Source organism: Sarcophilus harrisii, chromosome 2 (genome assembly GCF_902635505.1).
Source record: "Sarcophilus harrisii chromosome 2, mSarHar1.11, whole genome shotgun sequence".
Taxonomy (NCBI): Eukaryota; Metazoa; Chordata; class Mammalia; order Dasyuromorphia; family Dasyuridae; genus Sarcophilus; species Sarcophilus harrisii.
Genome location: NC_045427.1, coordinates 304,689,969 through 304,713,484, shown reverse-complemented (window position 1 = coordinate 304,713,484; position 23,516 = coordinate 304,689,969). Strand labels below are relative to the sequence as shown.

Below are 23,516 nucleotides of genomic sequence, written 5' to 3'. Positions count from 1 at the left end.
GGTAGTTTATAATAAAATCCTTCACAACTCATGATCTGGAGCAACTAGGTGGTATAATGGGATGGAGCACCAAGCTTGGAGTAAGGAAGATCTGAGTTCAAATCCAGCCTTAGACATTTACTAGTTGTGAGACCCTGGACAAGTTACTTAACCTCTATTTATTTGCCTCATTCTTCACCTGTAAAATAGACTGGAAAAGGAAATGGCAAACTATTTTAATATCTTTGCCAAGAAAATCCCATGAACAAGTTCACGGGGGTCACATAGAATAGATACAACTGGATAACTGAACAACAATAACAACAACCAATGACTTAATTCACACAAAATTATTACTTTAGAATGATTATAGGGAAAAGAGGGCATAAATTAGTGTAAGATCTGAGTTAAAAACCATTTTTAAAGATGATATCATTGTTTTCTAGTCACCGAGCTGAAAATTAGGAAAGCTAAATTCCCCCCCTACTTTTCAATGATATTTTATTTTTCCAAATACATGTGAAGATAGTTTTCAACGTTCATTTTTGTAAAACTTTGTGTTCCAAATTTTTTCCCTCCCTTCCTCACTTTCCCCCTTTCCAAGACAGCAAGCAATATAATATAGGTTGAATGTATGCTATCCTTTTACCCCTATAGGAAACCTAACTAAATTCTTGATCCACCCACTTCTGGTTTATCTAGCTTTATAAGACTTTGAATTTTATAAGACTTTATAAGACTTCCCTGGTCCTCAGTTACCCTATCTATAAAATTAGAGAATTGGACTAAAGTTTCAATTCAGCAAGTATTTATTTAGTTCCTTGAGTGTTCAAGGTACTGTGCTAAGCCTCAGGGATACAGAGAAAAAATAATCTTATAACTCCTGCTTCTAAGGATTTTGATTCTATTTAAATAATCTCTGAGGTCTCTTGCAGTTCTAATGTCTATGAATAATCACTTGAAATCATTCTATTAAAGATTGGTTAACAAAAGAATCTCCTTTTAAAAAATAGATGACTCATACTAATAAGCCATTAATGGTTTTTTTCATCAAATAGTTTAAGTACTTAAATGATTGGTTTTCTTAATTGAATCAAACTTGTCCCCTGAAATTTTTTTCATCTTTTTCATACCTAATTTGCGTAGGCAATTATTTCTTTACACATAGTATAATTTAGCTCATCCCTGGGTGAATTTTGGCAGTTACTGAGATCTTTGATATAGAAACCCAATAAGGAAGCTTCTTATATCTAAGCAGTTTAGCAAGTATTCCAAATTTATGGCCTTAGAAAGTGGTCCAGAGCTCTGAAAGTTAAGTCACTTGCCAAAGGTCACACTTCCAGTATGTATCTGAAGCATGAAGATCTTCATTTATGCCTCAGATGAATTATTTTTTTAAATAATATTTTCTGGTATCTCTTACAGCTTATTATTCAATGGTAAAAATACTATTTTTGTTTTACTTAATTTTTTAAAAAATTAGGGCAGTAACTTAGTTCAGCTATGAAGATGGCAGCTTATTTTTAAATTATTTATTTTTAATTCATGGGATGAAACAAGCATTTCCCTTAAATAATATCATAAAAAATTGTAAATGCAACTTAAAATCCATTATGTACAATTTGCTATTCCATTTACATATACAATAATTTTTTTTCTTTTCTTTTTTTCTCTTTTTTCCTTCTCCCCGCCATGACTACCATTATTTTACAGTCTTTTGTATACTGTTAGAAATAGAATGATTTTAAAATGTCATTCTTCCTCTTTTAAAAAAAACCAAGAAAAAAATCTGCTTATTTTTAGCAAATATATTATCTGATAGGCTATTTAAAGTTTATCAGATGGACTTAATGGATGATTGGGATTAAACTGCTGACTTATTACTTACTCTAAGATTTACATAGCTATTCTAAATCTGCCAAGAAATAAGTCATCATTTAAACTTAAATAAACACTCCAAAGATTAAAAAAAAATCTTTTGCTGCAATTATTTACTCAGCCTTTTCAAATGTTTACAATTGGCTCTATTATGGATAACCCTCCTGGTATGATTCCAATAAAATCACTCTGCCAGGAACCAAGGAGCAGGCTGCAAGAATCTTAAGATTCCTGACCTTGAAGTCAACATTAAGCTGTTATCACTAAGGGCCCAGCTGATGGGTACTAGAGGACTCTAGTCCCCAGACTGTGTAGACCAAGATTCTTTCAGAGATGGGGTGTTCAGTTTAAAGCCTAATTCAGTGCTTTTTATTCCTATGACTTTAGGTTAAAGTTCTCCCCGGAAAAGTGAGAGGTTCAGAAAGATTTTGTTTTCAGGTCTGGAAAGGTAATTGTTCCCCCCTTATCACCCACCATCAATGGAAAGCTCATTGAATCTGGACAAGAGACCTTGGTTTGAGACCCATTTATGCTATTACTTGTATGATTTTGGGCAAGTCATTTTACTCCTTATAGTTTTGGTTTATGCTTCAGAACAAGGACAAATGAAGGGTTTGGATTAGAGCAATCAATTAACAAGGTGTTTTTTGTTTGTTTTAAAATATTAATACAAGCATTTACTATCCCTTAAGCTATCCCCTTTCACTCAATAATTATATAAAAGGAAAACAAAACCCTCCATAACAAGTTCATTCATGGTCCATTAAAATAAATTTCACCAGTAGCCGTATGCAAAAATGCATGTCTCATTTTGCATCTTAATACCATCACTTCTCCGGCTGGAGCTAGAATGTCTTTTTTGAGGAACTCTACAAGTTCATTTCTGACTCTGATTTCTTGGAGGAAAGTAAAGTGCAAGAAGATTAGAAAGTTATGAAGAAGCCAGGTTTTGAAGGGCTTTAAAAGCCAAACAAGATTTTATATTTGATTCTGAAGGCAATAGGTAGCTGTTAGAGTTTATTGAATAGGAGAAATATATCCAGATTAGCAATAGATTAAGCACAGTTTTATCTTAATAAAGACTTTTAGAAGTACCTATTCTTATTGAGTCATTTCCAGTTCCAATTCTTGTCAAAGATACTAGAGTATTACAGTGTTTGCCATTTCCTTCTCCAGCTATTTTTACAGATTTGGAAACTGAGGCAAAGGGTTAAATGACTTGCTAATAAATACCTGAGGCCAGATTTGAACCCTCCTGCTTTATCTACTGCACCACCCAGCAGCCCCAGTGTTGCATTTTTAAAAAGAGAATAAGTGTACAGAAATGCAAAGTAGATTTTAAAGAAATGGAGATAAGCTTTGGAAAAGGTACAGGTTTTCCCTGAGGGGAGGAAGAAAGAAGGAATGTCATTGTGGTCATTTTTGGCAAATAAAAACAGTTCTAGTTTTTCTCTATTGCTTCAGGTGGCCCTGCACAGTTCATCTATAGATTTTTCTCATCATTTCACTCTCCACTATGCCAGGGACTACAGTAATAACCGCACTTTGGGAAGGGATTCATCAATAAAATACTTATTAAGTGCTTACTATGTGTCTGGTGTGGTACTAGGTCCTGAGACAGTCTCAGGATGTGTGTAGCCCAGTAGCCCTCTTGCTTCTAAGGTCACTTTAGATCAGGAACAATATCAAGGGTCTCAGCAAGCGCTTTGCTTCCACACACATCATTTGCCTTCAACCCTTCTTATTTAGTTAATAAGCATTTATATAAACCATGTTCCAATCACTGTGCTAAGCACTGGGGATATGCAAAAAAGCAAAAGCCAATCTTTTTTTTTTTTTTTTTGTAATCTCCTAGAAAAAACAACATGTAAACAAATATATAAAAAGCAAGCTACATATAGGATAAATAGAAAATAATTAGCTGAGGGAAGACACTAGAATTAAATGCAGTTAGTGTAGAATTCCAGTAAAAAAAAAAAAAAACAGGATTTTAGCTGAATCTTAAAGCAAACCAGACTGGTCAACAGGCAGCGTTAAGGAAAGACAGCCATGAAAATGACTAGAGTGGAGAGGTATTATATAAAGAACGGTGTCATGGAATCCAAAGTATGTGTGAAGTAAAGTGTAAAAAGATTGGAAAGGTAAAAGATGGACAGATTATAAAGAATTTTGAATGCCAGACAAAGCATTTTATAATCAATACTGGGATACTGAGTCAATAGAGTTTATTTATGACATGATCCAAACTGCATTTTTAGGAAAATCACTATAGTAAGACTTCAGGGACACAGACTACCAGCAGGCTATTACAATAGTTCAGATGTGAGACCATCTGGACCAGAGTGGTAGCAGTGTTAGAGACAATAAAAGGGCTTATTTGAGAGACATTGAAAAGGTGAAATCAACAGATTTTGGCAACAGATTGGATATGGGAAGTGAGAGATTGTGAGGAATCCAGGATGAGTCTTATATTTCCAGTCTGAGCATCTGGGAGGATGCTGCTGCCCTGTGAAGCAATAGAGAAGGTAAGGAGGGAGAAGGCTTAGCAGGAAAGATAATGAGTTCTGCTTTGGATGTATGGCTATCTCTTCCACATTGCAATTTTCCCTATTGTAGTTTTGATATATTGAGGGTCAGCATAAGAAATTAGATGGGAATTTTGAGGGAGTTTCATGGAAACCATAGAAGACATACCTTCAAAGGCCAGTAGATGACGAAAAAAGAGTTTAGAAATCAGAAATGCATAAAATATATGATTCATTAATCAACACATTATTGTTTGAGACCATAAATATACCCAAGTTTTACAATAAGGTACTGTAAATGCCCTATAACAGGAAAAGAAAAAAAATTCGGAGTTCTCTGGTATGAAGAAAGAAGGAAAAATTTTTCTATAGATTTTCCAGATTATGGGGGGATAGCGTAAGGGATCGTGCCCCTAATCCCAGGGATGTGGAAGGGATGATTGTTCTGAGTTTAAAATAGCTACTAGACATCTAGTTTGAATGTGTGATTGGAGGTCAACAGAGTGTAGGTCAGGATAAATAGATTTGAAAATTATAATATAGAGATTGCAATTAAATCCATGAGAGCTGATGAGATCTCCAAGTATTATAGTACGGTGAGGAAAGAGAAGACAGCCCAGGACAGAACCCTGAGGATACTTTTGGTTAGAAGACATGATTATTAGGATGAAGATCCAGGAAAGGACACAGAGAAGGAACAATTAGACAGGTAAGAGGAGAACCAAGACAGAATGGTATCCCAAAATCTAGAGGAAAGAGAGTATCAAGGAGAAGAAGGTAATTAATAGTGTCAAAAGTTATAGAGATCAAAACTGAGAAAAGATCATTGGATTTGGCAACTAAGAGATCATTAGTAACTGGAGAGAGCAGTTTTCGTGGAATATTATGGTCAGAAGCCCGATTGTAAGTGGACAAGAAGAGAGAAAAATGTTTGTAGTCAGGGAGCCACTGAATTAGGTTGAGTGGGACAGTGACATGATCAAATTTATACTTTAGGAAAATCATTTAGGCAGCTGAGTGAAGGATGATTATCCGCTTAAGGGCTCAGGATGGATTAGAGTGGGAAGAAATTTGAGGTAAGAAGCCCAACTAGGAAGCTACTGCAATATTCTGTGTGCCTATAACTACATGAAGAGAGATAGGATCTATCAAGTTTGTGTGTTTTGGAAACTGCTACTTTTAGCATAGTTGTTGGGGAAATAAGAAAGGTTTTGTCCTAATTTCATTACTTCCCTCCACATATGGTCAAAGTGGATTCCTCATTTTCTCTGGTCACATCTGATCTCCATGACTTTATTCATATCATTCTTTCCACTTAATATTTTCTCTGTTGAAATGTCACCTACCAATCCTCAAATCCAGGTTAACTGCTGTCATCCCAAGAACTGATTCTGCCCAGTGAGGAGGCATTCTTCACCATTCTTTGCAACTGCATACTGCTTTGGAGCACTTAATCTCAGAATCAAAAAATCTCAGATAAAAGTGTCTTTCAGCCTGCCTACGGAGTCCATACCTGAACAAAATTTTCTCCTCCATGAAAATGCTAATTAGTGGTCCTCCAGCCTCTGCTGAGCTCTGGTGAGGGGAAGGACAACCTTTATTTTTTTTCCCCCTTTTCCCTTCCCCCCACTCTCAGAGAGTCCATTCCACTTCCACAATCCATTACTATTCATTATATATTATAGCTTTGGCTACCTTCCTATTAGAATAGAAACATCCCAAACCTTTTTATGGTATCATCTTTAATCATTGTATCTCTTCTTGGTGCTTTAAAAAGCATTCTATACACACTGGGCTTTTAATAAATTGTTTATTGAAATTGATGATATTAGGTATGTTTTCCTCCTCCCTTTGTCAATATGTGGTGAGACAGGATGGAGATTCTTGGATAAATGATTCTATTTATTAGAATCTATGAAAGGGTGCTTTCAATTTATTTACAAATGGTATAAGAAAATCCAAATAATTATCTAAAGCCTTAGGCTGTGGCTCACAACCCCATCTGGGGTCTTGTAACTGAATGTGGGGATCATAAAATTATGATTTATTAGCAGCAAGTGTTTGGTTTATATCCCTATTTTATATACCTATATACCCAGGATCATGTAAAAATTTCTTGGACAAAAAAAGATTGCAAGTGAAAAAAGTTTAAGAAGCCCTGGTCTAAGGCAAAAGGAGGAAGAGAGGGTTGAGCCCCCAGAGGGTGAAGGGTTAATTAAAATACTGTGGGACTAGGAAATATTGACTTCCCTGATGGCTGAATTGCTGGGGCAATTCTCTATCACTCAGAAATTCCTCGAATGACTCTTCATTGGTGGAAATTTCTACTTTGTTCCCAACTTGCTTATAGCTGGTTTTAAGAGTGGAATGAGGTAACCTAATCCCCCCACTCCTCATATGTATATGAAATTATGTTAATTTATATGTGTGTAAAGAGCAAAAATAAGAGGTGAGAGCAAAAGGACTCAGGACTCAGGCAAACTATGAGAATAATTATAATATTGTATAGTGAATCCTAGAATTTTAAAACGGAGAGGGATATTAAAGTTTCTCAGAGGAAAGTGACATCCAGTGAGGGAAAATGACAGTGATCAATCTGGGAGCCTCCTGACCAGTAGGCCTGTGTTCTTTTCACCATACCCGTCTTATTGCCACATTTATTAGTTTTCTTATGTCTACTTTCTCATAGATACATAGATACTTACACTTAATTGCATCATAGAACTGGTGCAATTTTCTTCAGATAAAAAGGGATAAGCCTACAGGTGAATAACAGATGAGTAGGGGACTATAGTTATCCCTTCTACATTGTAGAATCCCTACGGATTAGGGGCATAGATCCTCAAGTTCTGGAAAATTTTTATAAAATTTTTGATTCTTCCTTCATATTAGAGAAGAAGTTTGAGTTATTATGGTATTAAAAGACAAGATATATTGATATTACATAATACTGTATGTAGTGCATATTTTTATGCATATTAAACTTTTTCTGTGCTGTCTGCTGACCTTTATATGTCATTTGAGATGTTTGCATAATTCCCATTTAATTTCTTATACCAGTCTGATATATTGAAGCTAGGATGGGAAAGTTATGATGTAGAAGGGATAAATGAATACAGAGAGAATCTCTTATCAAGGAGGAAAAGTCCAAACCAAAGTCCTACGTTTCCTCTGTGCTAGTAGGTCAATTTAATCATTAACTGCGGCATTTGTACCACCAAAAATCAGTAAACAGTCTACACTCTTAGGGAAGACAGTTGTATTACACAGGAAAGCTCAGATATATCTAGATTCTAATTCATGACATGAATGCAGATCCACTAAATGCCAGAATCAATGATCTTGGACTTTGTTGTTTCTCTCTTTTAATTAAAAATCTTTCATATATTCACTGAATGAATATAAATTCTTTCACAGAGCATTCAAGACTTTCCATAAAGTCCAATCTACCTTCCAAATCTTATTTCTTTCTCTATTGTGGGAGATAGTCATCTATTTTAGCTGACCATATTCAGGAATTCCTGCCTCTTTGATGGTGATATTTTTCCTATCTAGAATGCCTTTTCCCTCCAGGTCTATCTGCTCAATTACTATCAACCCTTCAGAAATAAATGACCCTCCCTGATTTATTTATCTATTTATTTAGGCTTTTTTTTTTTTTTTTTTGGACTAGATATTAAAGGCCATTCTTTGCCTCAATTGCTATCTAGTCTTTTTTTTTGCTGAGGCAATTGGGTTAAATGACTTGCCTAGGGTCACTCAGCTAGGAAGTGTTAAGTATCTGAAATCAGATTTGAATTCAGGTCCTCCTGACTTCAAGGCTGGTGCCCTATCCACTGTGCCATCTAATTGCCCCTGCTACCTAGTCTTAATCACTGAATGGGTGTTGCCTAAGCCAAACTGAGACCAGTTAAAGACCTTAGCTTAAAAAAACCCAAGTTCTCCCATTATATCCAGGACCTTTTCCAGTTGTCCTAATCTCTAACTTGCCACTGGACCCAGGTGGCTCTCTAGGGGAAAGGAAAGTGATCTTGCACAGCCCTCCCTCACTTAAATCTAATTCACCTGCATGTCACAGTATCAACAATACCAGCCCTTCAAAACACAACTCAAATACCCTGAAGCAAGGCATAGTGGAAAGACACAATGGCTTAGGAGGCAGAGAACCTGGTTTCATTTTCAACACTCTCATTTGCTACCTGTGTGACCTTGAGTAAGTCACCTGGCTAAGATTCCTTCAACTGTAAATGAAGACAGTTAAACTAACTGACAACTCTAGATCTATAAACCTGATTTTTCACAACTATAATAGTTTACATTTATAAAGCACTTACTGTGTGCCAAGCACTTCAAAATTATTATTTCATTTGATCCTCAGACATAGGTGCTATAACCCCATTATTATTATTATCTCCTATTATCCCCATTTCACAGATGAGGCAATTGAAGAGATCAAATGATATACCAACTTGTCACACAGCTAAAGGTGGAATTTGAACTCAAGTCTTCATGTAACATCTAGCTGCTAGGGGATTTCCCTTTCCAAAAACTGTTCCCTTAGAATTGGTGATTCTTTTCCCCTTCACTTCTTTTATATTAGCCTTCCCCCAACTCCAGTCACTGAGAAATAGCACACACAGTCTACAATCTTTGTTTTATTCTATTTTAATACCAGGAGGGGGATATTTTAAGGTATGAACTACCTACAAAGTTATAGGTATAGTTTCATGATAATCATTTAATATGACACAAGCTCTTTTGGGAATTTCCAGTTTCCTATCAACTTTATGTTTACTCCTTTCCCTGAGCTGTCATTTCTTCTTGTTTATGTGAATGGTGAACATCAAATAACCCTATTTGGTTGTAGTTCACAAGTAATGGAAAGAGGGCAAAACCTGGCTTGCCTTTCCCACAACTGCCCTCTATCTTGCCCCTTTTAGATATGTAAATTTGATAGAACACAGCATGCCTTGTGTGGTCGAAAGATCGCAGCTGGAAACCTGGACTATTATATCAGCTTCCTGATAGAGTTCCTGGGTTTCAAGTTCTTCCTTCTTTAATGCAGTGCCAGAATGCCAGAATGATTTTCCTAAAGCACAAGAGTGATCAACTTGCTTTCCTACTCAATAAACTCCACAGACTGCTTATTACTTCATTTCTTCATCTTTATACTCATGTCAAAACCTAGAGATGCTCTAAAAGCTCTTCACTTTCTTCCTAGTTCTTCCATTGATTGGATCAATCAATCCAAATCACTTGATTGATACAGACTTCACATCTGCCAGATACTTAGGATTATATTTGAAAATTCTTAAACTTGCCTTAAGACTTAAAACTGGGAGAAAGCCTAAAGATCATCCAGACCAATTCCCAACAGTTTTTGTTGTTGTTGTTCAGTTTTGTCTGATTTTCCATGACTCCATTTGGAATTTTCTTGGCAAAGATACTAGAGCCATTTCCTACTCCAGTTTATTTTATAGATAAAGAGGGTTAAATGACTTGTTCAGAGTCACACAGCTACTGTCAGAAGCCAGATTTCAATCAGGAAGATGAGTTTTCCTGACTCCAGGTTCAAGACTAGTCACTAAGCCACCTGGCTGCCTCCAAGGCAAACTTTAAATCAAGGCCACATGGTTAGTACCTGAATAAGTATCAGATGTTCCTGACTCCAGCCTAGCAGTCTGTCCATGTGTCACCTAATTGCCAACTATGCCATTATCATCATAGCTAGAATGGATTTCCAGCTAGCTGTCCTCTCCCTCAAACAGTTTACAGATAAGTAAACTGAAGCTGAGAGTAATTCCCCAGGACTGGATTACAGCTAATAAGAGGTAGCTCTGGGATTTGAATTTAGGTCCTCTGACCTTTGATCCAATGTTGTTTTTGTTTTTCCTCCTCCACCATACTACTCTATTGGTCTCCTTTCCAGCATCAAAAATTTTAATGTCTTATAATATTGAACCCCAGATCCTTTTGGGGTTTTTTCTTGTAAAAATACTAGAGTGATTTGCCATTTCCTTCTCCAGCTCACTTTACAAATGAGGAAACTGAGGCAATGGAGTAGTGTATGGAAGGGCCAACTACCAGGTGAGGATGATCTGCCCTGATGTTCTAGTTCTCCTGCATAGCACCAACACCTTGTTGTGACTCTAGGCAAGTTACTTGATGCTATGGTACCCTGGAAACTCTCCAAGAGTAGTCATCACCTTTCGCTGGAAAAATGATTCCTTAAACTGAGGAAACAAACAGATAGGGGAAAGGGAAAGAGATCCTTCACACTCATATGGCCCCTCATTAACCCACAGTGATTTGAGGAGAGGAGGAAGGAGGGAATTCTAGTACAGGTCATTAATTTCTGGAATTGTTGGAATTAAGAGGTGCCTCAGAATTTCTTGAAAGGGAAAAGGATAAGCATTTATATAGTGTCTGCCACATTCCAGGCACTGTGTTAAATCCTTTTCATAAATATTATCTCATTTGATTCTCACAATATTCTTGGGAGGCAGATGCTGTAGTCACTCCCACTTTACAGTTGAGGAAACTGAGGCAGATGGAAGTTAAATAACTTGCCTAGATATTTAGAGTTTGAGATAGAATTTGAACTTGAGCTTTATAATTTTAGATCTAGTTCTCTATCTGTACCCACTGTACCATCCAGTTGCCAGGAAAGCCGTTATCAGAAAAGCTAGAAAGTTCTTCAAAGGTCCTCTAGACCAATCCAAAGGCCCACAGGTCTTCTGACTTCAAATTGATCTCTGTTTAGTTCACATCTTCCATTCTTTGCAAAACCGGTGTGCTGGGACCATGGGTGGATACAAAGAGAGAGAAACTTTGTTCTTTCCTCCTAGAGTTACATGAATCTCTGTAATGCGGTAAGGGATAACACTGTGTGAGAAGGGGTTCCTTGCTCCCAGAGTTACATAAATCGCTGTAGCATGGTAAGGGATAACACTGTATGAGAAGGGATTCCTTGCTCCCAGAGTTGCATAAATTACTGTAACATGGATAACACTGTGTGAGAAGGGGTTCCTTGCTCCCAGAGTTACATAAATTGCTGTAGCATGGTAAGGGATAACACTGTATGAGAAGGGATTCCTTGCTCCCAGAGTTGCATAAATTACTGTAACATGGATAACACTGTGTGAGAAGGGTACACAGTGTCTATCCCTTCCATTTCCTGAACTCTGATCTCTATTCAAATTGAATATGGAATAAAGTCACTTCATAGTTTTTTTATCTGAATTGCTTCTGCCCAGGCTGGGATAGGGAGCCCCGAATGGTGAATCTGGGAGAAATGTCAAAAAGCGACGAGAACAGGGATGATGATGGGAATTGGGACTCTGGGTCAGGCCATTTCCCTTTTAAAGTGAAATCTAACCCCTTTCTCTTTTAAATGGCTGTCTGGCTGCCGGACCTGAGTCTCGGCCATAGCAGGCTGGTGGGGCTGGTTTCTCTGGGGCCCCCAGCAGGAAGCAGCAAGTCTTCCATTTCCAAGGTAATGACAAATTTCCTGTCACAGGTGGTTTTCTGGTTAAAAACCGTCAGTTATCAGGCTCCCCACCCCACCCCTCAGGCTGTCGAGGGCCAGGCAACCTGTTTACTGAGGAGACCTGGAGAGAAATAACCTTGGAGCCTGGAGCCCCTGCGTGGAGGATGCGCTACGTGACACTTCCTGAAAGCCCAGCCAGCCCCCAGTGACTGAGAGACTGTCCGAGCTGCCATGTTCTTCCCCAAGCAGCTCTCCCACCTCAAGGCCCCTCCCCTCAGCCTTAGGGGTTTGCCCAAGTCTTTCAGGGTATAGAACTTACAGTAAATGTTGCCACTGGTGGAAATTCAGAGGGGGCGAGGAAAAGGGCTAGAGAAAGGGGAAGACCGAGACTCCTGGTCCCCGGTTCCCTTCTCACAAACAACCCCCAGTCCAGTGTCCTGTTTATCTTTTTTAGGGCTTTCGGTAAAGTGGGGATGCCCTAACTCAGAAATATGTGGGTAAATAGCCAACTCACCATCCTGTCCTTAGAAAACCAGTGCTCCTGACCTCATCCATCCTCAATACTACATCCTGAGGAGGTTTTATGGGAGTGTGAATGGATTTAGGCTGATTCATCTATATTAATTATATTTCTTCTATTCTAGCTTGCCGTCTCCCTCCATGTCCAGAATGTATTCCCTCCTCACTTCTGCCTCTTAGAATCCTTACTTTTAATGAAACTTTAACTCAAAACGCCATCTCCAATCTCCCCAGCTGCCCCATTACCTTATATTTGTTATATCCTTATATAAGCAGGATCCATACTTTGTTGCATCTCGGCTTCAGAGGCTGCACTGAGCACACAATAATCTGCAAACAAAAAATCATGCACCGATATTCCCTCCATTGTAGTTTGGGCTTGTAGGTTTTTCAAGTTGAAGCATTTTCCAGCAATGCAATAAACAGCTGACTTTGATTCCAGGTTTGTGCTCCTTGAGGGCATTTGATAGTAAAGCTGAAAACATCATGCTAAAAAGCATGGGAGCCAAGCCACAGCCTCTTTTCACCGCAGTGGTGATGGGGAAAGCTCGAGAGCACGGTCCGTTGTCCAGAACCCAGGCCAGGATGCCTGTGAAATTCACACACTGTATCGAACTGATTGTAGGACGTGGGAGACACTGGCACAGGATTGTGCCCTCCTAGGAGAAGGCGCTGTGCTCTATGATCAAAGCAGAATTAAATCGGCTCTGAGGAAAAGTAAGATGTGCCGAGTTAGAAAAGCCACCCCAAATGTTCCTGGGGATTATTTGTGGGCGACATGTGGCAGAGCATCCCGGTCTCGGATGGGTCTGATCAGTCACAGTCATTCACACTGTGACTTGACTCTAACATAGTGATGTCATTTTGGTCCTCTTCAAGAACAAAAGCCAACAGCTATATGAACAGGAGCCTGCCTAAGGGACAGTCAGTTTTCACCATTGAAGAGAGTCTATTCAGTTGCATCTTTCACTCTTCATGACCCCATTTTTGGGTTTTCCTGGAAAAGATACTGGGGGACTATGCCAATTCCTTCTCTAGCTCATTTTACAGATAAGGAAACTGAGGCAAATGGGGTTAAGTGACTTGCCCAGGGTCACATAGCCAGTAAGTGTTTGAAGTCGAATTTGAACTCAGAAAGATGAGTCTCTTTCTGATTCCAAGTCCAATTTCCATCCCCTGTGCCATATAACTGCCTTTGATTAGTTACTTATGTCTCCCCTGTAGATCTCTAGACGAAAGTTACTTAAGTCTTTGTATCACTAATATCTGATAGATAGTACTTGCTTAATAAATGCTTGTTGATTAATTGTGACAGATAGCAAGTATTTGAGAAATTACTGGCTGTGTACTCATTCCTTCTACTGTAATGTCTTCATTTTAGACTTCTTTCATGTTCCTTCCATCTTTTCCTCACTGATACCTGGCTTTCTCAAAAACACTATGTCTCCCCTTCCTTTTTTAGAACTGGGCACATAACCCCTTCCTTATCTGCTCTCAGACTGGGAATCAGAATACTCATCCCTTTTCTTATTAGCTGTTTTCAGATCCTTTCTGTATCATCATCCATTCCTATAGTTATGATCCATTGGTAACTGTTACTACCAACCCACATTATTCTATTCTTCTTTTTACAGTTAGTTCAATGATTGGTTAATAGTATTCATTTTCTCCCAAACTTTTGCCTCATACTATGGAACTCAATCATACATATTGATATTCCTTCAAATAACCTCATTTTTTAATTCCTATGACCTATTCTTCCACTCCACCTCCACTACCCCCAAGATGTCCATATCCTTGACTTTGCTTCACATTAAAGTGTTCCACTTCCTTAATCAAGAATTTAAATTCCTTTACCTAAACATAATCTCCTATTATTCCATTTCTCTCTATGCCTTTCTCCTCCCAGTCCTAGTCTTCCTTCTAGTTGTAAGCTGCAAGCAATCTGTCTCATTTCTTTTGCCAGACCATCAACCTTCCTCTGGCTATTACTTTACTACTGGGTCTCAACCCCTTAGTGAATCAGTTCATCTCTTGTATACCTTGATTCCCTAGCTCCCTTGTCCAGACACCACTTTACTATTTCCAAATCCTGGTCAGTATTACTCTCAGCATCCACCTCCTTTGATTCCATTTATGCTGCTGAACAGAGTTGGTGGTGGAAGTCTTGCAACCATAATGATTAGCTGTACCACAACATTATATGTTATTAATATCAAATGGACCCTCACTACCGTAAGGCAATTTCCTTTCTCCTTACTAATTTATTATGGCACTCTACCCTAGAGAAGTTGTTCCAAGCTTTCTCTTCTCTCATTAAGCCTCTGACAGTATCTTCCCCCACCTTCTCAGGAGAGTACCATGACTCACATCATTTGTTTGTTTTTTTTCAACTTTCACGTTTTTTATTGAACAGTTTTATTCTGACTTAGAATAAAAACCTTGTTTTAATGTTGCTTGCAACATTACAGGTATACCTTGATGCCAGTTGTTATGGAACAAAATACCTCACTCATTCACCCAAAATTGCCTTACATCTTAACAAAACAACTGAATCTGGGCTATTCACTGAAATTCCTTTTCCTCTCCTCTTTATCAACACCTCTTTGTTATCTTCTTACAAAACCTTTGCATTATTCCTCACAATTTGTTTTCCTCCTTTCAGTGTGATAAAAAGCTGACCTTTTTCTTTGCCAAAGACAACACAGCTATTTAAAATCTTAAAAAAAAAAAAATTGATCTTATCTCTTCTAAGATTCTTTAAGCAGATTGCTTCTCTCTATTATCTCCTCCCTCTTTCTAATTATCAATCTTTCCCTATGTTCTAATTCTTTCCCTACTGCCTACAAATAAGGCCATGCCTTCCCATCCTTAAAAAACTCTCATAAGATCCCACCATCTCTGCTAAATATCATTCTATATCTCTTTTTCTCAGACAAATCCTTGGAAAAGCACCAACATTTGGTGTTTTCACTTCCTCTCTTCACATTTTCTTCTTAAACTTTCTCCAATGTGGTTCATCACTTAACTAAAATAGCTCTTTATAAAGTTACCAATAAATCCTAAGAATTCAATCATCATCTTCATGCAGATGGTTCCCATATCTATATATCTATCCTCAGTCTCTCTCCTGAGCACCAGTCCTGTATCACCACTGCCTAGTAGGCATTTCAAACTGGATATATAACACACATCTCAAACTTAACATTTCCAAAACAGAACTTCCCTCCCATAACTCACTTTTCTTTCAAATTTTTCTATTATTATTATTCCCTATTACCCTTCCCTCAGTCACTCAGAATCAAAACCTTGGGACTGAACTCTACTACTCTCTCACTTACCTCACACATGTAATCGGTTGCCACATCTTATTGATTCTGTCTCCAAAATATCTCTCAAATGTGTTTCTTCCTCTTCACCATCCTACTTCAAATCCTCACTACTCCCTCCTGAAAATAATGCAATAGTCTCTTATTTGGTCTCTGCCTTAAACCTCTTCCCTTTCCAATCCATTCTTCCCTTCTTTTTTTTGCTGAGGCAATTGGGGTTAGTGACTTGCCCAAGGTCACACAGCTAGGAAGTGTTAAGGTCTGAGGTCAGATTAGAACTCAGGTCCTCCTGACTTCAGGGCTGGTGCTCTATCTATGACACCACCTAGCTACTCCTTCCAATTCATTCTTTACACAGCAGCCAGCAGCCAAAGTAATTTTCCTAAAATGCAAAACTGATCACATTATCTTCTTGTTCAGCAAACTTCAATGGCTCTCTGTTGCCTTGAGGACCAACCATAAACTCCTCTAATATTTAGAGCTTTTTCCAATCCGATTGCTCTCTACCTTTCTAGTCCTCTTCATTACTCCTCTTTCTTCCCTTTGTGGTCCAGTCTCCTCACTGTTCCTCAAACACTCCTTGTTTCTGTCTCTTTGCACTGGCCATCTTCCATCCCTATAATGCATTCATTCCTAACTTCACCTCTTGGCATCACACACAGACTTCCTTCAAGACTCAGTTAATTGTCCCTTTCTCCACAAAGCATTTCCTGACCTTTTTCCCTAACCACCACTACCATGGCCTTGTCTTTTGCCCATTCTGTTGGGTTTTGCTGTTGTTCAGTCAGTTTACTTAGATCTGACTCTTCAAGACCTTTGGTTTTCTTGGCAAAGGTACTGATGTTATAGGAAAAGACAAACTTTGGGTCAATGTGTTGTCAAAGACACAGTCAGAATTGTGTAAATGATTCATGGATTCTCTCCTTTGGAGATTATCTGTGGCAATTTAAAAATGCCAGTTTGTCCTCTAACAGTCAACTTCAAAAGACTTCTGACTCACCAACCCCTGATACCAGTTAATTGGTGTTTAAAGAATTTGTTGAGCTGTTTTTCAGTAGTGTCTGACTCTTTGTGACCCAATTTAGGGATTTCTTGGCAATGATACTGGAGTGGTTTGCCACTTCCTCTGACAGATAAGGAAACTGAGGCAAACAAGGTTAAGTGACTTATCCAGGGTCACACAGCTAGCAAGTATGTGTCTGAGACCAGAATTGAACTCAGAGAGATCTTCCTAATTCCAGACTCTGCATTCTCTCCACTGAGCCACCTAAGTTGCTAAAAAAACACAATTTCCTCTAATGATGACCTAAGCAACAGCTAATTGAATTCATTCAACATTTATTAAGTGGCTACTATTTATAAGAGTTTTGGTAGATATTGCTTATACGAACAACTACAATAAAGACTATCCTTTCAAAGGGTTTACAGGCTGAGGTAGGAGCTGGAGGTGTGGAGAACAAAGAATGTATACCTAGCTGTTTTAGATGAAGTCATGGATACCTGTGAAGAGGTTCAAGCAAAGTATAATAAAACACTAAAGGAGAGAACATCTTTCTGAGGGTGGGGTGGGTAGTCACCAAAAGCTTTATAAAGGAAGAGGTTCCTCAGGCTTCTAAGACAGACAAAAAGAAAGAGAGAAGATAAGGGAAAGAAATGCATGGAGTGGGCAGGAGGACAAAAAGAGAGAGACAGAGAAAGAAATCGCTCACATTTATATACTTTTTAAAGTTTTTATTTCTTTTATTTTTAATTTATGGAATAAAACAAGCATTTCTGTAAAGTAGCATTAAAAAAAGATTGCACATGAAACTGTCAATCTATATGTATTATTTACTATTCCTGTTAAATATAGAATAAAGTTACCCTGTAGATTTCTTTATTTTTCCTCCCTCCTCAAGATGACTACCATTAGACTATATATCCATGTGTATGTGTGGGTGTGAATGTGTGTTCATATGTGTATGTATGCAAAATCATTCTATACTTCTATTTATCTATTCTTTCTCTGGATGCAGATAGCGTCTTCCTTCATATGTCCTTTATAGTTAAATGAGTAAAATCATCAAAAGGATTTAGTTGCTCAAAACAATCTTAAAACAATCCTGCTGTTATTTTTACAATGTTCTCTTGGTTCTGCTCATTTCACTCTTCATTATTTCATGCAAATCTATCTATTTTCTACAATGAGCTCATCATTCTTTATAGTCCAGTAGTATTTCATCACAATCATATACCACAACTTCTTCAGCCATTCCCCAATTGTTAGGTATCAACCCCAATTTCTAGTTCTTTGCCATCACAAAGAGAATTTCTATAACTCACCTAGTGTTGATATTGTTGTGTCAAGGGGTATAGGCAGTTAACTCTTTAGGCATAATTCAATATCCTTTTTTCAGAAAGGTTTTCAGCATCATAATAACTCTGTGATGTAAGTTGTGACCATCTGACTATTCCCATTTTACAAATAAAGCAACTGAGGGTCAGAGAAGTGAATCAATTTGCTTTTCTGTTAAATATGGCTTTAAATTTTTAACAACTCCGAGCCCACTGCTTTTTCCATTTCATGATCACAATCTCTGGTTCTTCATATGAATTTCTAATTTAGCTCCCCTGCTCCAACTATCTTCTGGCTTCTCCATTAACTTCTTGCCTCCCATTGAACACAAAAGAATTAACTTTGTGTCCTGGTCTCTCAACCCACAGGAGAGTGAAGATCTGGAGAAACAAAATGCAGCTCTCCGCAAGGAGATCAAGCAGTTGACAGAAGAAATGAAATATTTCACCTCCGTTTTGAGCAGCCATGAACCCCTGTGCTCCATCTTGGCCACCACATCCCCATCACCCCCTGAGGTGGTCTATGGAGCCCACGCCTTCCACCAGCCCCATGTCAGCTCCCCACGATTCCAGCATTGATCCTACCACCATGGAAGGAGCATTAGAGACTCCAATATTCAACTGCAGAGATTCTTCCCTAGGATTTCCAGTGGGAGAGCCCACAGAACACACAAAGTTCTGGTGAAGGGAAAATGAACTGTTTTCACAATGGCAGCCTCGTTCTTCTGCTGAATTCTCTCCTCTCTCTAGAAAAAAGGAGGTGGAGAATGGGCTATAAAAGACAGGAATGACCGATGGGTGCTGGCATGGAACACCAGGACTTCTTGTATTGTGTGCCCAACACAGTGCATATCTATACTTTCCTCTGGAGATATGACCCATGACAATCGTACCGCCAAATCTGAGATAATAACACAGAGATTTATTTTTCTAAATACAAGTTAAAAGAAGTGAATTTCAAAAAGGATAATATTTTCTTCCCCTTTCCCCTTTTGATTTTCTGATCACAAAGTTTCTTCTCAAATAGACTAAGTTCCGTTCACTTCTGTTATTGTATCCCTCAGCAATTTCTGATGTGTATAGCAGGTGCTTGAATAATGCTTATTGATGGATTGATGTACCCCACTTTCAAGAGAACATTCTCATCTTGGCAAATAGCCATGTCTCAATCAGGAATTCATTACTGAAATATTAATGTAGATTTTCTAGTGGTTCCCAGTCTTTAGGAATGGGACATTCTATTCTCATGGGGGGGCACCCAAATCTAATAAGCAAACAAGTAATGTACTGATTGAATAAATGTCACACACATACACATATACATATCACACACTCTGCACAGATGTATAATATACATTTAACAAATACAAGGTATCTGAAAAATCTTAGTGCAAAAGTGTTAAACTACAAAGCCTCCAAACTACACTAAAACTTTTGAGATGCCCTGTATATTATCCATAGATTACATTTTTACCTGTCTATGTACATGTCATTTCAAAGAGTCCGAGATCATATGTGAACATTCCTTCCATCCATTCAGATCACAACTCATCCATATGCCTCGTTATCCTATTTGAGTCTTGGTCGGTGTTTTCCCATAAATCCTCCACAAGTCCTTGTAGTGAATCTACCAAATATGTTATTTCATAGGGACCCCAGCAACACTGAGACTGTCAATATGTAGTCCCTCACTTTCTCTATGTAACAGGCCCATCTCCTTTCTGGACCACACATCTTCTGATTATTACCTCTTAGGTCACTTCTTGTTCCTAGAGCACATAGATGTCCACTGGAAATATTACAGCCTCTGGAATATTAAATGCCTCTCCATTGTACTTTGGATTAGTTGAAGCTTTTAGTTTTAAAGTTTCTGGTGCATGAGATCATTCTTGCTTGATAAGAACAATGGCAAAGATAATGGACTGTAATAATAAGCATCAAGCAAGGAAGAAAATGAACATGCATGATTGCCAAAGGTGTTTATCACTATTACTATAATGACTGACACTTATATAATAGCTTAATGTTTACAAAGTATTTCTCATACTTCACCAGACCTCTAGGAAAGGTGAATAGGAGCCAAAAAGTTTTATTATAACCATTTTACAGATATAGAAGTCATGTAATAGCTGTCCAAGTAGGGTATACAAGTATAACTCTAAATAGTTATATTAGTAGAATCAGAGATAGATTCAAACTCAAATCTCTCCTGATTCCAAGTCAAGAATTCCTCTCAAAATTCTAATTATCTCTTGATCCATCACGGAAAATATCTTCTTATATTCCAGATGGGAAAGAGATTCTCTAAATGTGGCGAGATCCTCCAGGTGCTACTGAAAATTGTATGAGTAATTGTATCAGGTCCCAAGTTCTAGAATTTCAAGACCTCCTCAATTATTCTTACATAATTACTCAAAAGAGATTGGTTTAATAATCCCTACAAGGAATTAGTATTTTTCAAATGTGTGCAAATGCTTTTTTGAATAATAAAATACAAATGAGTTTAAAAGTATTCATTGAATTCATGGTATATTTTTGTCATGATGAATTTTCTCAATATTAATAGTAATAATAATAATTTTACTCATATAGCACTTTGGAGTTCACAAAACACAAAAGTCTTAGTACCAATTTTAAGCTTTAATAAACTATATAATAAAGCTTAAGATTGTACTGACTTTTGGGATACCCTATATATTCTAATTTGATCTTCACAACAACTCTGAGGGGTAAGTGCTTATAATTATCATTATTCCCCATTTTGCAAATGAGGAAACTGAGAGAGGGATTAAGGGGAATTGTCCAACATTAAGTTTTTGAGTTGGAATTTGAGTCCATGTCTCCCTGACCTTAAGACTTAATCCACTAACACAGGTTTATTTAGGTGGTGCAGTAAATGGAACACCTTCTCTAAAGTCAGGAAGACTTATCTTTGCAAATTCAGATCCAAACTCAGATACTTCCTAGCTGTGTGACCCTGGACACTGAATCCTCTCGCCTCATCAGTTTCCTCACCTGCCAAATAAACTGGAGAAGGAAATGGCAAACCACTCCAGTATCTTTGCTAAGAACATCCCAAATGGAGTCATGAAAAACAACCAAACAACAACCATCACTCATACAACCATTATCTTGGAGAAGTCTTGGGGAACATTAAAAAAAGAACTTCCTACTCTAAAAGGTTGAAAACCAATGCTTGATGACATGAGACTTTTTTTTTCCAAATACAATATTGTTCTACTTTGGGTTTAGACTTGTCTGAAAATTAATTTTATATGTATATTTCCACCCTTCTTTCTGAATCTTCATTCATTTTCTTTCTCTTTTGCCACACATATAAATTTCCTCAGCAACTCAGAATCACAGAATCTCACTTGGAAAGAATTTCAGTCAACAAACATTTATTAAGGATCTACTATATGCATTATAGTGCAGTCACTATGAATGAATGAAATATTTTATTCAGCATTTACTACATGCAAAGCACCGGGGCACAAATAAAATAGTAAAACAGTCCCCGGCCTCCAGAAACATACATTCTAATAAGGGAGAACATTACTAAGTATATAAAAGATACACACATAGTAAATGGAAAGTCATTTGAAAAAGGAGATATTACAGCTTGTGGGACCCTAAGAAACCTCTTGAAGAAAGCAGACTTTGAGCATTGTCTTCAAAAAAGCCAAGGAAATGAAGAGACTACCCAGTGTTGAGTTTTTCATTTTCTTCTTTTTCTTAGATAAGTTAAACTTGTGTTCATTGGGTGAGAAAAAGGACAGAATAGGCTACCATTATATTGTTCAGTCATTTCAGATTCTTTATAAACCCATTTGGGTTTTCTTGGCAAAGATATTAATTACTCTGAATAGTTTGCCTTTTCCTTCTCCAGCTCATTTGCAGATGAGGAAACCAAGGCACAGTTAGGAAGTAGCTAAAGCCAGATTTGAACTCAGATCTTCTTGACTACAAACCCCTAGCCACTAAGCTGTCATACCATTATTATTTCATATTATTCTTTTCTTTTTTTTCTTGCAAGGCAATTGGGGTTAAGCAAAGAGATCACACTGCTAGTAAATGAGTCCAGATTTGAATTCAGATCCTCCTGATTTATTTCAGGGCTTGTATTCTATCCACTGTACATTCCCCAGTAAAATACAAACTTCTTGAAGGCAGGAGTGGGTTCTTTCTTTCTTTTTTGGAGGCAGGAGGAGTATTCCTATTACTTTGCACAGAGCCATACACATAGTAAACATTTCAATAAATTATTATTGAATGAATGAATGAACAGATGAAGTGGTATTAAGGAAATCATAAATCATGAAATATCAGGGTTGGAAGGATATCTAGACCAGGGCTTCTTTAAAAAAAATTTTATTATAGCTTTTTAGTTACAAAACATATGCATGGGTAATTTTTCAACACTGATCCTTGCAAAACCTTCTGTTCCAACTTTTCCCCTCTTTCCTCCCATCCCTTTCCCTAGATGGCAGGTAGTCCCATACATGTTAATTATGTTAAAATATATATTAAATCCAATATGTGTATACATATTTATACAGTTATCTTGCTGCACAAGAAAAATCAGATCTAGAAAGAAAGAAAAAAACCTGAGAAGGAAAACAAAAATGCAAGCAGACATCAAAAGAAAGCGTGAGAATACTATGTTGTGGTCCACACTCTGGTCCCATGGTCCTCTCTCTGGGTGTAGATGGCTCTCATTGTCACTGAGCAAGTGGAACTGGTTTGAATCATCTCATTGCTGAAGATGGCCATGTCCCTCAGAATTGATCGTCATATAGTATTGTTATTGAAGTGTATAATGATCTTCTGGTCCTGCTCATTTCACTCAGCATCAGTTTATGTAAATCTCTCCAAACCTCTCTGAAATCATCTTGTTGTAGATCAGGACTTAAACTTTTTCCACTCATGCCCATTTTTTGCCCAAGAAATGTTTATATGACCTTGGATATGTGGGAATATAAAATAGATAAACAAATAAAAAATTTATTGATAATAAATCATAATTTTGTAACATCCACATTTAGTTACAAGACCTCATATGGGGTTGCAAATCAGTTTAAGAAGCTGGGTTCTAGACCAACTCATGCAAAAAATGGAGCCCCTCTAATCTTCTATAATCCTTCGGTAACCACAACAGGGTGATTACAGGTTAGACTTGTAGTCTGATGAGGTAGCTTCCAAAGGTCTTAAGTGCACGATAATTCTGCCTTTAAGATTGTAGTTATGAAACATGAAAAACTCATGAGGAGGTCTTCAGGTAGAAAGAGAAAAGCTTTTAAGAAAGGGAGAAGGGTTAGAATAGCAGAATAGCAGACACAACGAAATACTGGTAATAGTAATAGTAATAGTGGTAGTAGTAGTGGTGGTGACAGTAGTAGTAGTAATAGTACTAGTGGTAGTAGTGGTGATGGTAGTGGTAGTATAGTAGTGATAATAATGGTA

General features: G+C 37.6%; 1 protein-coding gene across 1 annotated transcript in view; it reads left to right on the top strand.

Annotated features, from left to right (window-relative positions):
• The window catches only part of BATF (basic leucine zipper ATF-like transcription factor), a 39,619-nt gene extending 19,060 nt beyond the window's left edge, over window positions 1-20,559 (top strand). The window contains exon 3 of the mRNA XM_003756241.4: window positions 18,423-20,559. Coding sequence (XP_003756289.2) covers window positions 18,423-18,632 — 210 coding nt within the window. The 3' untranslated portion in view covers window positions 18,633-20,559. The remainder of the gene's footprint in view (window positions 1-18,422) is intronic.
• The last annotated feature ends 2,957 nt before the right edge of the window (window positions 20,560-23,516 follow it).